General features: G+C 50.5%; 1 protein-coding gene across 2 annotated transcripts; it reads right to left on the reverse strand.

Moving 5' to 3' along the window:
- Positions 1–8,023: 8,023 nt before the first annotated feature.
- ensa (endosulfine alpha) lies at positions 8,024–15,637 on the reverse strand. Of its 2 annotated transcripts, none has more exons than XM_033015889.1 (4): positions 15,387–15,637; positions 10,230–10,355; positions 8,610–8,792; positions 8,024–8,395 (listed from the first exon to the last, which is right to left on the reverse strand). In XM_033015889.1, the coding sequence occupies exons 1-3, from the start codon at positions 15,429–15,431 to the stop codon at positions 8,625–8,627; spliced, it is 339 nt and encodes a 112-aa protein (XP_032871780.1). In that variant the 5' UTR covers positions 15,432–15,637; the 3' UTR covers positions 8,024–8,395; positions 8,610–8,624. The 2 variants fall into 2 exon arrangements, with proteins under 2 accessions (XP_032871780.1, XP_032871779.1); XM_033015888.1 differs by having other exon boundaries at positions 8,030–8,395; positions 8,610–8,795; positions 15,387–15,635.
- Positions 15,638–15,991: the final 354 nt, after the last annotated feature.

Raw genomic sequence — 15,991 nt, forward strand, 5'->3', positions numbered from 1 at the left:
GAGAGGCAGCATCATTGCGCCATCTGTCACGGGGCGACAGATGGCACAATGGGCTAAGTGTTCGGCTGGCAACCGGAAGGTAGCCGGTTCGAATCCCGCTTGGAGTGCATACTGTCGTTGTGTCCTTGGGCAAGACACTTGACCCACCTTTGCCTGTGTGTGAATGTGTGTGAGTGATTGGTGGTGGTCGGAGGGGCCGTAGGCGCAGATTGGCAGCCACGCTTCCGTCAGTCTGCCCCAGGGCAGCTGTGGCTACAGAAGTAGCTTACCACCACCGAGTGTGACTGAGGAGTGAATGAATAATGCGATGTAAAGCGCCTTGAGTATTAGAAAGGCGCTATATAAATCCCATCCATTATTATTATCTATGGAGAGAAGGAACCTGAAGAAGGGTTTCGGCCTATTTCCTTCGCTCCATAGATGCTGCCTCACCCGCTGAGTTTCTCCAGCATTTTTATCTACCTCCAGATTCGGGGATAATAGACAATAGACAATAGGTGCAGGAGTAGGCCATTCGTACCTTTGGACAGAACCCCCCTCTCCCCGGCCTCATTACTGCTCAGCTTCAGGTTACAGAAATAGTTTGTTCATCCAGTGTTTCACAACGTAACGTTGCTGATTCTGTAAGACTGGGCCGGGGTTAGTTCCCGATGACGAGGCCGTCCGGGCAATCGAAAGTGCAGGATGTTTGTGCACACGGAATCATCAGTCTTCCAGATAACATGATACAGAGAGAGAGAGAGAGAGAGACAGAGAGAAAGAGAGAGAGAATAGAGAAATAGAGAAAGAATATATATATATATATATAGAGAGAGAGATAGAAAGATAGAGAGAGGGATAGAGAGAGAGAGAGGGAATAGAGAGATGGAGAATGAAAGAATATATATATATAGAGAAAATAGAGATAGAGGTAAAAAGAGGGATAGAGAGAGAATAGAGAGAGATAGGGATAGAGAGAGGGATAGAGAGAGAATATGTAGAGAGAGATATAGGTAGAGAATTAGAGAGAATAGAATGAGAATAGAGAGAGATAGAGGGAGATAGAGAGAGAGGGGGAGAATGGAGAGAGAGATAGAGAGAGATAGTGAGAATAGGGAAAGATAGAGAGAGGGAGAGAGAATAGAGATAGAGAGAGAGATAGAGAGGTGAGAGAGAATAGCGAGAGAGAGATAGAGAGAGAATAGAGAGAGATAGAGAAAATAGAGAGAGAAGTGAGATAGAGATAGAGAGATAGAGAGAGAATAGAGAGAGGTGAGTGAGATAGAGAGAGAGAATAGAGAGAGGGGAAAAAATAGAGAGAGAGAGAGAGAGAATAGAGAGAAAATAGAGAGAGAATAGAGATAGTACTAATCAAGAATCTATCCTCCTCTGCCTTAAATATATCCACTGACTTGGCCTCCACAAAGAATTCCACAGATTCACCACCCTCTGACTGAAGACATTTCGCCTCCTCTCCTTCCTAAAAGAACGTCCTTTAATTCTGAGGCTGTGCCCTCTGGTCCTAGACTCTCCCGCTAGTGGAAACATCCTCTCCACATCCACTCTATCCAGGGCCTTTCACTATTCTGTACGTTTCAAGGAGGTTCCCCGACATGCCCACTCATTCCTGGGATCGTTCTTGTAAACCTCCTCTGGACCCTCTCCAGAGCCGGCCCATCCTTCCTTGAATATGGGGCACAAAACGGCTCACGATATTCCAAATGTGGCCTGACCAGAGCCTGATATAGGGGTATGGGCCAAATGGGACTAGTGTAGATGGGGGCATCTTGGAGGAGATGGGCTGAAGGGCCTGTTTCTGGGCTGTGTGAGAGCACTGCTACCCTCTGGTGGCCAGATGGGGGAGGGCACACTCTTCAGGGATCCCATGGGACGGCCTGCGGGAAGACAGGTCTTGAAACACCTACGGCACCCCCCCCCCCCAGCCGAGGCAGAACCCAGTTCCATCACGTCCACTCTCCCAGGATTCAAGTCATCGAGTCGTACAGCGCGGAAACAGGCCCTTCGGCCCGACTCGTCCAAGTCAGCCAAGATGCTAGTCAATAGACAATAAGCTAGTCAAAAGACAATAGGTGCAGGAGTAGGCCAATCGTTCCTTCGAGCCAGCACCGCCATTCAATGTGATCATGGCAGATCATCCCCAATCAGTACCCCGTTCCTGCCTTCTCCCCAACCGCCATCTTTAAGAGCCCTATCTAGCTCTCTCTTGAAAGTATCCAGAGAACCGCCCTCTGAGGCAGAGAATTCCACAGACTCACATCTCTCTGTGAGAAAAAGTGTTTCCTCGTCTCCGTTCTAAATGGTTTACCCCATATTCTTAAACTGTGTGTGTGGCCCCTGGTTCTGGACTCCCCCAACGTCGGGAACACGTTTCCTGCCTCTAGCGTGTCCAAGCCCTTAACAATCTTATATATTTCAAATGATCCCATCTCATCCTTCCGAACTCCAGAGTGTACAAGCCCAGCCGCTCTAATCTCTCAGCATATGACAGTCCATTCTTCAAAGTGACTATACCATCTGCAGTCACAACCTGACTCCAGGAGGGGGCAGCATTGACCAGCTTATCCCGAATAGTGAAAGGCCTGGATAGAGTGGATGTGGGGAGGATGTTTCTACTGGTGGGAGAGTCTAGGACCAGAGGGCACAGCCTCAGAGTTAAAGGATTGAGTCTACTCCACAATTCAATCTTCTTCTTGCGTATGGCGTGCACAGCCTAAAGTTGTGGGATAACAGTCTATTTGATCTTATTTGATTGTGCATGCCTGGTTGATTCATAGCAAAAGGATTTGAGTATAGGAGCAGGGAGGTTCTACTGCAGTTGTACAGGGTCTTGGTGAGACCACACCTGGAGTATTGCGTACAGTTTTGGTCTCCTAATCTGAGGAAGGACATTCTTGCCATAGAGGGAGTACAGAGAAGGTTCACCAGACTGATTCCTGGGATGTCAGGACTTTCATATGAAGAAAGACTGGATAGACTCGGCTTGTACTCGCTAGAATTTAGAAGATTGAGGGGGGATCTTATAGAAACTTACAAAATTCTTAAGGGGTTGGACAGGCTAGATGCAGGAAGATTGTTTCCGATGTTGGGGAAGTCCAGAACAAGGGGTCACAGTTTAAGGATAAGGGGGAAATCTTTTAGGACCGAGATGAGGAAAACATTTTTCACACAGAGTGGTGAATCTGTGGAATTCTCTGCCACAGAATGTAGTTGAGGCCAGTTCGTTGGCTATATTTAAGAGGGAGTTAGATGTGGCCCTTGTGGCTAAAGGGATCAGGGGGTATGGAGAAAAGGCAGGTACAGGATACTGAGTTGGATGATCAGCCACGATCATATTGAATGGCGGTGCAGGCTCGAAGGGCCGAATGGCCTCCTCCTGCACCTATTTTCTATGTTTCTATTGCAAAGTGAATACCATTGGGTTGCCCAATACTCAGACGACCATGAACGATGAGGTTGTTGCGAACACTGCTCGGATCCATCGCAGGTTCCAACCTCCCCGACCACCATGGAAGGGGTCTACAGGAGTCGCTGGCTCACAAAAAGGCAGCCGGCATCGTCAGAGACCCACAGCACCCTGGCCACCCTCTCGTTTCCCCCCCCCCCGCCATCGGGAAGAAGGTACATGAGCCTGAAAACTGTAACGTCCAGGTTCAGGAACAGCTTCTTCCACACAGCCAACAGGATATTAAACACGACAGCCTCCAAATAATGTTGAGGCCTTCCCCCTAGTGTCACTCTACCGTTGGGGTGGGGGGCATTGTGACGTCACTTTCTAGTGGAGGGGGGGGGGGGGGGGGGGTGAATAATAGACATCAGACAATAGGTGCAAAAGTAGGCCATTTGAGCCAGCACCGCCATTCAATGTGATCGTGGCTGATCATCCCCAATCAGTACCCCGTTCCTGCCTTCTCCCCATATCCCCTGACTCCGCTATTTTTAAGAGCCCTATCTAGCTCTCTCTTGAAAGCATCCAGAGAACCGGCCTCCACCGCCCTCTGAGGCAGAGAATTCCACAGACTCACCACTCTCTGTGAGAAAAAAGTGTTTCCTCATCTCCATTCTAAATATGGCTAACCCCATATTCTTAAACTGTGTGTGGCCCCTGGTTCTGGACTCCCCCAACATCGGGAACATGTTTCCTGCCTCTAGCGTGTCCAAACCCTTAACGATCTTATATGTTTCAATAACCGGGGGGGGGGTGAATAACCAGGGGGGAGACATATATATATATATTAAATACACACATATAAAAATGTATACAAGAAAATGTATACAGTCTGAAGAAGGGTTTCGGCTCTAAACGTTGCCTATTTCCTTCGTTCCATAGATGCTGCTGCACCCGCTGAGTTTCTCCAGCTTTTTTGTGTACCTATAAAAATGTATATGTGGGCAGTGGGCAGGTGCTAAAGACCTGCACGGGAAGGTAGACGCTCCCGTCCCCACCAGTCTCGGGCAGATGGGGCTCGTCAGCCTGGGAAGGCAGTCCATCTAGGAGAGGGAAAAACCTCCTCTGCCTGCCTTGTGGTCATATCCAGTCATGGAAAAGCCTCCAGGAGTAAACCTGAAGAAAATCCGGAGTCGGAGCCCCTAAGGCAGTTCGTCGTTGTCTACAACCTCGCTCTGGCAGCTCCTGCGACGGCGCTGGTGCCAAACTGTAACGGCCCTGCTGTTCCTTTGGATCGATCAGCGACGTGGAGAGGGGGGACGTGCTGCATGGGCAACAACCTGTCCTCCATATGACATCGATCGCCCAGGCTTGCATCCGACCACACATCACCTGTAAACTGGGATGCATCACCCATGGTCAGTCATGACCGAAGGGGGCCTACTGCTATATTTATATATACACATACTGTATATATACACATTTACACATAGAAACAAAAAGATCAGTGTGAATGTGTGTAGGAATGCATACATCACATATATAGATGTGCGTGTGTATATACATATATGTTGGCGGTGCTGGCTCGAAGTGCCGAATGGCAGGTACAGCAGGCAGTGAAGAAAGCTAAAGGAATGCTGCCCTTCATAACTAGAGGATTTCAGTATAGGAGTAAAGAGGTTCTTCTGCAGTTGTATAGGGCTCTGGTAAGACCACATCTGGAGTATTGCGTACACTTTTGGACTCCCTAATTTGAGGAAGGACATCCTTGTGATTGAGGCAGTGTAGTGTAGGTTCACGAGATTGATCCCTGGGATGGCGTGACTGTCATATGCGGAAAGATTGAAAAGACTAGGCTTGTATTCGCTGGAGTTTAGAAGGATGAGCGGATGAACCTTATAGAGACATATAAAATTATAAAAAGACTGGACAGGCTAGATGCAGGAAAAATGCTCCCAATGTTGGGCGAATCCAGAACCAGGGGCCACACAGTCTTAGAATAAAGGGGAGGCTATTTAAGACTGAGGTGAGGAAAAACTTTTTCACCCAGAGAGTTGTGAATTTGTGGAATTCCCTGCCACAGAGGGTAGTGGAGGCCAAATCACTGGATGGATTTAAGAGAGAGTTAGATAGAGCTCTATGGGGCTAGTGGAGTCAAGGGGAGAAGGCAGGCACGGATTATTGATTGGGGACGATCAGCCATGATCACAATGAATGGCGGTGCTGGCTCGAAGGGCCGAATGGCCTCCTCCTGCACCTATTTTCTATGTTATTGTGTGCTTTTTTTAATGATGTGTGTTCTGCTGCTGCAAGAATTCAATTGTTCTGTTTTGGGACACACGAGAATAAAACACACTCCTCTTGGAACCTCACGTGCCCGAGCCGGGGCCTCGCGGATCGGAGCCCCTGGGTTGTCGCGGAGGAGGCGATAGTGGAGCGGTCAGCACGGCGGTTGATGGACCACGCGGGAGAGAGGACCCCGCCGGAGGGAGGGACATAGGAGGACCCGGTGGGGGGGGGTGGGGAGGGGCGGAAGGAAACAAAGGTGGACCTGGCTCCGATTCCGTGTAACTATGTCGCTGCCCTTTATGTGGCGACGATTCGCATACCTCGGGTTTGCAAGCGAGGAATTTCACTGTGATTTTTCGCACATGACAATAAAGTCTTCAATCACTCCTCCGAGATGTGATAAGCTTGTCAGATGAGCTGCTATATACAGCTTCCCCCCCCCCACCCTCAAAATCCCCCCCGCCCCTCAAAAAACAGAGACGATCCAATGCTTGTGCGTATCCTTTTTTTTAATATAAATATATGCAGCTTCAAAGGGGAGATTTGAGAGTGGGGGAGGGTGGAGAGAGGAAAGAGGGTGTGTACCCACAGGGCTCAGTCCCCTTCCACCCTCTCCCGGGGTGAGAAGGGAGAGGGGGGCGGGCGAGGTAGAGGGGGAACACAAAACCACCCAAAATAAACCGGAGGAGGCGTGGGGAGGGAGATCGATGGGTGACGGCATTGGGAATGTCCCCCTCACCTTCCATTCCCCCCCCCCCCGAATAAAACCATGGACACCACAGTCACCTCCCACCCCCCCCCCCCCCACGCCTGCCCCCGTCTCCTCCTCTGCCCCGTTCTACACGCACCGGCCAAGTTACATTGATGTTGCAACCTCGCCCATCTGTGTGAAGGGGGGGGGGGGAGGAGCTGAACACAGTATGGTTGGGAGGCAACTGAACCAACACAATCGACGGCCAGCTTAAGGGATGCGTGATTGCCACGGCCACTGAGGCTCAATGTCGTTTTTATGTTGTGTGAAGTTGAGGCCCGCTGGGATTTTCTCCGACGGTCATCTATCGGCTTTTAAAAATCGCGCCTGACACCTCCCCCTCTCCCCCCCCCACCCTTTCCCATTCGATTTCTGCTATGTCAACAGTCACGCTGCTGTTGCAGGCCTCCGCCCACTAGGTGGGGTTGCTGAGACAAACGATCAGCTCTGCCCCCCCCCCCCCGCCCCCCTCCCCACCTGTCCAAGGCTCGTAAAACAGACCCGGCGGGTCTGGTCATTGACGGTCGGGGAGGGGAAGGTGGGGCGATAATACAACTCTCCCACCCCCCCCCCTTTGTAACCCTCGATTTACTTATTTAATACGTTGGCGGCAGAATAAACCCCCCCCCACCACGAATTTACTCCTGATTAAAACACCGGGGTGGAAAATTGGCATAGGTTCGCCGCCCGCAGAAGAGACGATCTCGCCCAGAGCCTTAAGGCAAAGAGCTCTGTGCGAAGGGCGGCCATTTCATAAGGAGGGGGAGAGAGAAATCCGTGCAAATTATCCCCGTAGAGGGGGGGGGGGGGGGAAATCTGATTAGCCTCTCCCGAATGGTGGGAGGAAACATAAGTACAGGTCCACCGCCGATTTTTCGGCAACCAGTGGTCCAGCAACTCATTTAATCCGGATCACAAGAGTGATCACATGACCCCCCCCCCCCCCGAAAACGTGGCCCCCACAAGGTGGCCGATCTCAACCTCATTGGGACTTCTGTGGCCGATCGCCTTTGGAACGACTCCTCCTGCGGCCTGGGCTCTGGAATTCGGCCTTGCCGTAGCCGGCTTCTGAAGCCGACTTTGCCGGCCGGTAACTCCCCCCCCCCCCCTCCTACAGGCCTATGCGGAAGGTTCCGACCCTCTCGGATGCCGCGACCTCTGCCAATCCGGAACATCGGCGGTGGGCCCGTGCCTCCGGGTAACACGACTGACTACGAGGCGAGCAGTCTTGTTTGCACAAACTGCTTCTCGGGACATCCCCTCAGTCACCGGCTGTCGGGAAGGCAAACTGCGCGGACCCCAAACCCTGGAAACCTGACATTTCGGCACGGAAAAACTAATAGAAGTTTCCTTTAAACTTAAAAACGCACAGCACGACTTTGTGTCAGAGAGAGAGGGGGTAGATACAAAATGCCCTTTTAGTTTAGAGATACAGCGCGGAAACAGGCCCTTCGGCCCACCGAGTCCGCGCCGACCAGCGATCCCCGCACATTTACACTATTCTACGCACAGCGGGGACAATTTTTTTTTTACAATTGTTCCAAGTCAACTAACCTAGAAACCTGCACGTCTTTGGAGCGTGGGAGGAAACCGGGGATCCTGGAGAAAACCCACACCGGTCACGGGGAGGACGTGCAAACTCCGTACAGACAGCGCCCGTGGTTCGGGATCGAACCCGGGTCTCTGGTGCTACCGCTGCGCCACCGTGCCGCCCTCCTCGAGCCGATCTATGACCGCCACGGCTACGGTGGGAGGTGGGAACTGCAGACGCTGGTTTAGAGAATAAAAAGACACAAGAGTGCTGGAGTAATCGCGGGGTGTGTTTTTGAAGGGGGGGGGGGAGGATCGTGGAGTGGCTACTGCCACACAACTCTCCCCCCCCCCCCCACCTCGAAGAACATCTCGATCCCTGGGGAATGGTTGGGAAGGCAGGACGATTCATGTCGGAGGTGGCAAGGTGAAGGGGGGGAAGAGAAAGGTGGGGGATAAAGCCGTTTTAATTCTGCTGCTTCGCCAATGGGGGGGGGGGGGGGTAGAGGGAGGGAGCAGGGTGGCGTTAAAAAAAAAATGAATCGGCGGCACTCAGAAGGGAATCTCGTCTGCGCACCCCCTCATCCCCGCCCCCCCCTCAGCGGATGTATCGGTCAGGGTCCACCTCGGTCCGAGACGGCGGTGCAGCACCATGGGGGGGGGGGGGGGTCACCCGGCAAGTTTGCTGGCCACCAGCGAGGACTTCCTCTGCGGCAGGTCCTCTGGGGTGGGTATGTGGTCTCCAGTCACCAGGTTCTTGTCCGCCCCGTTGCTGGGGGGCTGCTTGTTCTTCATCTTTGCCTTGGCCATGTTGTAGTCCCCGGAGTCAAAGTACTTCTGCTGCAAGAGAGGGAGAAGGCACAGTTGGGCTCAGTGCGACAACACTCGAGACAATATTTCAGCGCGGCCTAAACCAGGCCCACCTTCTGCCTTCATTTCATATGAAGAAAGACTGGATAGACTCGGCTTGTAATCGCTAGAATTTAGAAGATTGAGGGGGGATCTTATAGAAACGTACAAAATTCTTAAGGGGTTGGACAGGCTAGATGCAGGAAGATTGTTCCCGATGTTGGGGAAGTCCAGAACAAGGGGTCACAGTTTAAGGATAAGGGGGAAGTCTTTTAGGACTGAGATGAGAAAAAAATCTTTTTTCACACATAGAGTGGTGAATCTGTGGAATTCTCTGCCACAGAAGGTAGTTGAGGCCAGTTCATTGGCTAGATTTAAGAGGGAGTTAGATGTGGCCCTTGTGGCTAAAGGGATCAGGGGGTATGGAGAGAAGGCAGGTACAGGATACTGAGTTGGATGATCAGCCATGATCATATTAAATGGCGGTGCAGGCTCGAAGGGCCGAATGGCCTACTCCTGCACCTATTTTCTATGTTTCTATGAATCTGCGCTGACCAGCCATGAGTTTAGAGTCACGTGTACCGAGGTACAGTGAAAAGCTTTCGCTGCGCGCTATCCAGTCAGCCGAGAGACCACACGTGATTACAATCGAGCCGCCACAGTGTACAGATTACAGGATAACGGGAATAACGTGAATAATCTTTAGCAAAGATCTTATAGTGAGCAAGATAGATCACTCGACGAAAAAGACGTAGTACTGTCATGGGCAGATTCATGGGTAATTTTCGGCCCCATTTCCGTAACCGGCTTCCGTCTCCGCACCAAAGATCCCACAGGATACTAATGCGGAGACGGAAGCCGGTTACGGAAACATCCTCGTAAAAATAAAAGTTATTTGGTCAAAATCTCCATTTTCAGAATTTAAATTTATTGACACAAACTGTTCCCCCGCAACGTTGATTACACTGCGAGTCGGGTCGGGTCGGGTTACTGAAATGGATGAAAAAAAGGCCCACGTTGCGTACTACACGTTATCCCATTGCATTTAGCAGGAGTGGTCCCGCTATAGGATCTTTGATGTTTAGTGTAAGAATCGGCAAGAAGAAAAGAACATTTTCACTGGACATGTTACAATAAACTGAACGAAACGGGGTCGGCACAGTGGCGGCGCGGAGTTGCTGCCTCACGGCGCGGAGTTGCCGCCTCACGGCGCCAAAGACCCGGGTTTGATCCCGACTACGGGTTCGATCCTGACTACACACACACACAGGCAGCAACCGAGATCAGGATCGAACCCGGGTCATTGGCGCTGTGAGGAAGCAACGCCACGCAACGCCGCGCCACTCGTTTCCTACCCCGTTTCCGTGCTGTGCCCTGTGACCGCCGGGTCTTTGAGAGGGTGTTCCGCCGCGTCCGCGCCCTTACCCCTTTCTGCAGCCGCTTCATCAGGAACTCGGAGCCTCCTGGCCTTAACCCCAACACCGGGTACTTGGCCTTTAGCTTCACTTCCTCCGCCTTCTCCGGGCTCATCGCCCCTTTCTCTTGCGTGTCCTGTGGCGGGCAAGGCGAGAAGGGAAGGGCAGCTCAGAAGATCGGTACAAAAAAAGCCAAGGTAACTGGGCTGCACGGCAGCGGTAGAGATGCTGCCCCACAGTGCAAGAGAGCCGGTTCGATCCCGACCACGGGTGCTGTCTGTACGGAGTTTGCACGTTTGCCCCGTGACCCGCGAGATCTTCGGTTTCCTCCCACGCTCCAAAGACGTGCCGGTTGGTAGGTTAGACAAAAATGCTGGAGGAACTCAGCGAGTGCAGCAGCATCTATGGAGCGAAGGAAATTTCCTTCGCTCCATAGATGCTGCCGCTGAGTTTCTCCAGCATTTTTGTCTACCTTCGATTTTCCAGCATCTGCAGTTCCTTCTTAAACATCCTTTCCCAAAGAGTCTCTTTATTACAAAGACATGCAAGCTTGTAGGTTAATGGGCCTCTTGGAACATTGGAGTCCAGGAGGAGTTGACAAACTGTGCAGGAAGGAACTACAGATGCTGGTTTAAAGCTTCTCTACATCATCATCTATGTCTCTCGTTTCCCCCCGAAACGTCCATAGATGCTGCCTGTCTCGCTGAGTTACTTCAGCACTTTGTGTCTATCTTCGGAGTTGACAAATTGACTTGTTCAGCGTTGCTGGCTCGAAGGGCTGAATGGCCTACTCCTACTCCTACTGTCTATTGGTCTTCTCTCACCTCCAGTTTATTTTCACCCCCCTCCCCCAATCTCTATTTTTAGTCTGAAGAAGGGTCCCGACCTGAAACGTCACCTATTGTTTTCCCCCCAGAGATGCTGGCTTGTAGGTTAATGCTGTAACGCTGAGTTACTCTGGCACTTTGTGTCGATTTAAACCAGCACCTGCCGTTCCTTCCTACACACACTGGGCGTCACGGTGGTGCAGCGGTAGAGTTGCTGCCTTACAGCGTTTGCAGCACCAGACACACGGGTTCGAACCGGGCCTTGGGTGCTGTCTGTACGGAGTTTGTACATTCTCCCCGTGACCTGCGTGGGTTTTCTCCGAGATCTTCGGTTTCCTCCCACGCTCCAAAGATGTGCAGGTTTGTAAGGAAATTGGCTTGGTATGAATGTAAATTGTCCCTATTGTGTGTAGGATAGTGTTCGTGTGCGGGGATCGCTGGGTGGTGTCGACCTGGTGGGCCGAAGGGCCTGTTTCCGTGCTGTAACTCTAAACTAAACTGCATTTTAAAATGGACCAATGAGATCACTAAGTGGTCTTCTTCTGCAGTTGTATAGGGCTCTGGTGAGACCACATCTGGAGTATTGTGTACAATTTTGGTCTCCAAATCTGAGGAAGGACATCCTTGTGATTGAGGTAGTGCAGTGTAGGTTCGCGAGATTGATCCCTGGGATGGCGGGACTGTCATATGAGGAAAGATTGAAAAGACTAGGCTTGGATTCACTGGAGTTTAGGATGAGGGGGGATCTTATAGAAATATATGAAATTATAAAATGACTGGACAAGCTAGATGCAGGAAAAATGTTCCCAATGTTGGGCGAGTCCAGAACCAGGGGCCACAGTCTTAGAATAAAGGGGAGGCCATTTAAGACTGAGGTGAGAAAAAACTTTTTCACCCAGAGAGTTGGGAATTTATGGAATTCCCTGCCACGGAGGGCAGTGGAGGCCAAATCACTGGATGGATTGAAGAGAGAGTTAGATAGAGCTCTAGGGGCTAGTGGAATCAAGGGATATGGGGAGAAGGCAGGCACGGGTTATTGATAGGGGACGATAAGCCATGAACGCAATGAATGGCGGTGCTGGCTCGAAGGGCCGAATGGCCTCCTCCAGCACCTATTTTCTATGTTTCTAAGTGCTCATTGTGAATACAAATTAAACGTCATCTTCAACTTTGAGATCAGCTGCCTGGTTTAGATCGCGAAAACAAAACAAGCGGAGATGGGAGGCTGTTAACCAACCACTGCAAATATAGTAATTAACATTAACTACAGCCTGCAAGGAAAAGCACTCCGAAGATAGGCACAACATGCTGGAGTAACTCAGCGGGACAGGCAGCATCTCTGAAGAGAAGGGATATGTTCAATAGATTCAGGATCAGTTCCTGTGGATTGGAGGATAGCTAATGTTATCCCACTTTTCAAGAAAGGAGCGAGAGAGAAAACGGGGAATTACAGACCAGTTAGCCCGACTTCAGTGGTGGGAAAGATGCTGGAGTCAATTATTAAAGAGGTAATAATGGGGCATTTGGATAGCAGTAAAAGGATTAGTCCAAGTCAACATGGATTTATGAAAGGGAAATCATGCCTGACTAATCTTCTGGAATTTTTTGAGGATGTGACAAGTAAAATGGATGAAGGGGTGCCAGTGGATGTAGTGTATCTAGACTTTCAGAAAGCCTTTGATGAGGTCCTGCACAGGAGACTGGTGACTAAAATTAGAGCACCTGATATTGGGGACATATATATATATATATAACCTGCAGAGTTACTCCATCTCGTGTGTATGTATGTATGAATTTATGTATGTATACGAGTATGTATGTAGCGGATCAGACAGCATCTCTGGAGAAAAGGAATAGCTGAAGTTTCTGGTCGAGACCCTTCTTTATGTGTATATGTAAATACACACACACACTGAACTTCCTCTTCTCATTTATTATATTGTTTACAGTGTACTATGTGTACATATTCTGTTGTGCTGCTGCAAGTAAGAAGGTCATTGTCTATCTGCAACAGATGACAATGAAACACTCTGGAGTCTGGGTTCTTGCTGTTTTGCAGAAAGTCTGGATAGACTCGGCTTGTACTCGCTAGAATTTAGAAGATTGAGGGGGGGATCTTATTGAAACTTACAAAATTCTTAAGGGGTTGGACAGGCTAGATGCAGGAAGATTGTTCCCGATGTTGGGGAAGTCCAGAACAAGGGGTCACAGTTTAAGAATAAGGGGAAAGTCTTTTAGGACCAAGATGAGAAAAACATTTTTCACAGAGAGAGTAGTGTATCTGTGGAATTCTCTGCCACAGAAGGTAGTTGAGGCCAGTTCATTGGCTATATTTAAGAGGGAGTTAGATGTGGCCCTTATGGCTAAAGGTATCAGGGGGTATGGAGAGAAGGCAGGTACAGGATACGGAGTTGGATGATCAGCCATGATCACATTGAATGGCGGTGTAGGCTCGAAGGGCCGAATGGCCCACTCCTGCACCTATTTTCTATGTTTTTGGCATACACACACAAACACATAAGCACGCATACACACACACACATATATACAAACACATACATATTCATACACACATACATATACACACACGCACATGCGTAGAAACTACAGATGCTGGTTTAAATATAGGCACACATATATATATACACACACACACACACTAAGCGGGTCAGAAAGCATCTCTAGAGAAAAGGAATAGGTGACTTTTCAAATTGAGACCTTCCTGTGTGTGCTAGATAGGGCTCTTAAAGATAGCGGAGTCTGGGGATATGGGGAGAAGGCAGGAACGGGGTACTGATTAGGGACGATCAGCCATGATCACATTGAATGGCGGTGCTGGCTCGAAAGGCCAAATGGCCTACTCCTGCACCTATAGTCTATGTGTGCAAAGGTAGACACAACATGCTGAAAGGAGGTGTAAGTCTGAAGGAGGTCTGTGTTAGTGTGTGTATATGCACATATAGTATCAGTCTGAAGAAGGGTGTCAACCCATTCCTTCTCTCCAGAGATGCTGCCTGTCCCCACTGAGTTACTCCAGCATTTTTGTCTTACCTTTGATTTTTCCAGCATTGGCAGCTCTTTCTTGAACACCAAATGCTTATTAGACAATAGGTGCAGGAGTAGGCCATCCGGCCCTTCGAGCCAGCACTGCCATTCAATGTGATCATGGCTGATCATCCCCAATCAGTACCCCGTTCCTGCCTTCTCCCCATATCCCCTGACTCCGCTATTTTTAAGAGCCTTATCTAGCTCTCTCTTGAAAGCATCCAGAAAACCTGCCTCCACCGCCCTCTGAGTCAGAGAATTCCACAGACTCACCACTCTCTGTGAGAAAAGGTGTTTCCTCGTCTCCATTCTAAAATGCTTACCCCTTATTCTTAAACTGTGGCTCCTGGTTCTGGACTCCCCCAACATTGGGAACATATTTCCAAACCCTTAACAATCTTATATGTTTCAATGAGATTCCCTCTCATCCTTCTAAACTCCAGAGTGTACAAGCCCGGCCCTCCATTCTTTCAGTATATGACAGTCCTTATATGTTTCAATGTTTTATATGTTATTGTATAGTTTAGAAACATAGAAAATAGGTGCAGGAGTAGGCCATTCAGCCCTTCGAGCCTGCACCATTCGCCATTCAATATGATCATGGCTGATCATCCAACTCAGTATCCCATACCTGCCTTCTCTCCATACCCCCTGATCCCTTTAGCCACAAGGGCCACATCTAACTCCCTCTTAAATATAGCCAATGAACTGTGTGGCCTCAACTACCTTCTGCGGCAGAGAATTCCACAGATTCACCACTGTGCCATTCGGCCCTTCGAGCCTGCGCCGCCATTCAATATGATCATGGCTGATCATCCAATTTTATTGTTGATTGTTTAATTACTGGCGCTTTGCTGCTTCTTGTGTGTTTATTACTGATATTACGTGATGTAAGGTGACCTTGAGTGTCTTGAAAGGCACCATTAAACAACATTATTATTATTATATCATCAATACACTCAACTTGCATATTGTTTGCAAGCCCCACCCCCTCCTAGTGACGTCAGGCCCGCCGGCTGACTGACGTGACCGCCGGCCAATGGGGGAGATTGCTCCGCCCACCCCAGCCAATCAGCGCGGGGGAGGGGCGGGACTTGGGGGTCGGCCGGCAAAATGGCCGCCGTTTCGTCCACCTCCTCCTCCGTCGCCCTCACGACGCCTCCTCCCCCCCCCCACACACAGTAGTGTCGGCGAGGCTCTCTCTCTCCCCCCTCCCTTGCTCCACACGACGACGAACAGACCGAAAACCCGGGTAGGCCCGAGGAATTTATTTTTTTTGTAATATATTCCCTCACCTGCTTCTCGTCGCCCGTCCCCTCCAGCTGGCGGTTGTCCGACATGGCGCGCGGATTCGCCCCCTCCCCCCCCCCTCTCTCTCTCTCCCCTCGGTCACAGCGCCCGCCTCTCGGTTTAGCCTCTCAAAAACCTCGGTTCGCGGAGAGAGGAGAATCGTTTAGTGTCGTTTGAACGGGGAAAACAAACACAACCGCCTCTTCGCTTCCCAAACCGTCCGAGCGCCAAAATGGCCGCCGTTGTCATTGACGTCGGCGCGCAGCCTAACCTGCTGGCGGCGGGTGATTGACGGCCGCCCGCGCCAATCGCCGGACGCGGGGCGGGGGGTGGGCGGCAGCGCCGGCCCAATCGGCGTCGAGCTCTGCGGCAGGGGGGCGGGACCTCGACCAGTCCCGCCCAAACCCTCCCCCCTGCCTATCATGTTAGGTTGACCCCGCAGTACACACTGACTGCACTGTAGGAGGAGGTGGTGAATGCTTAGGATGCGATGGAGAGGGAGTAGGGGTGGAAGATTGCAACCTTCACGTTGTCCGCCCTGTTTCGACTAATGCAACCAATCAACCTTTATTGTCATCTTGCAAAGCAACAATTGTACAGTGCAAAATGA

Source organism: Amblyraja radiata, chromosome 47 (genome assembly GCF_010909765.2).
Source record: "Amblyraja radiata isolate CabotCenter1 chromosome 47, sAmbRad1.1.pri, whole genome shotgun sequence".
Taxonomy (NCBI): domain Eukaryota; kingdom Metazoa; phylum Chordata; class Chondrichthyes; order Rajiformes; family Rajidae; genus Amblyraja; species Amblyraja radiata.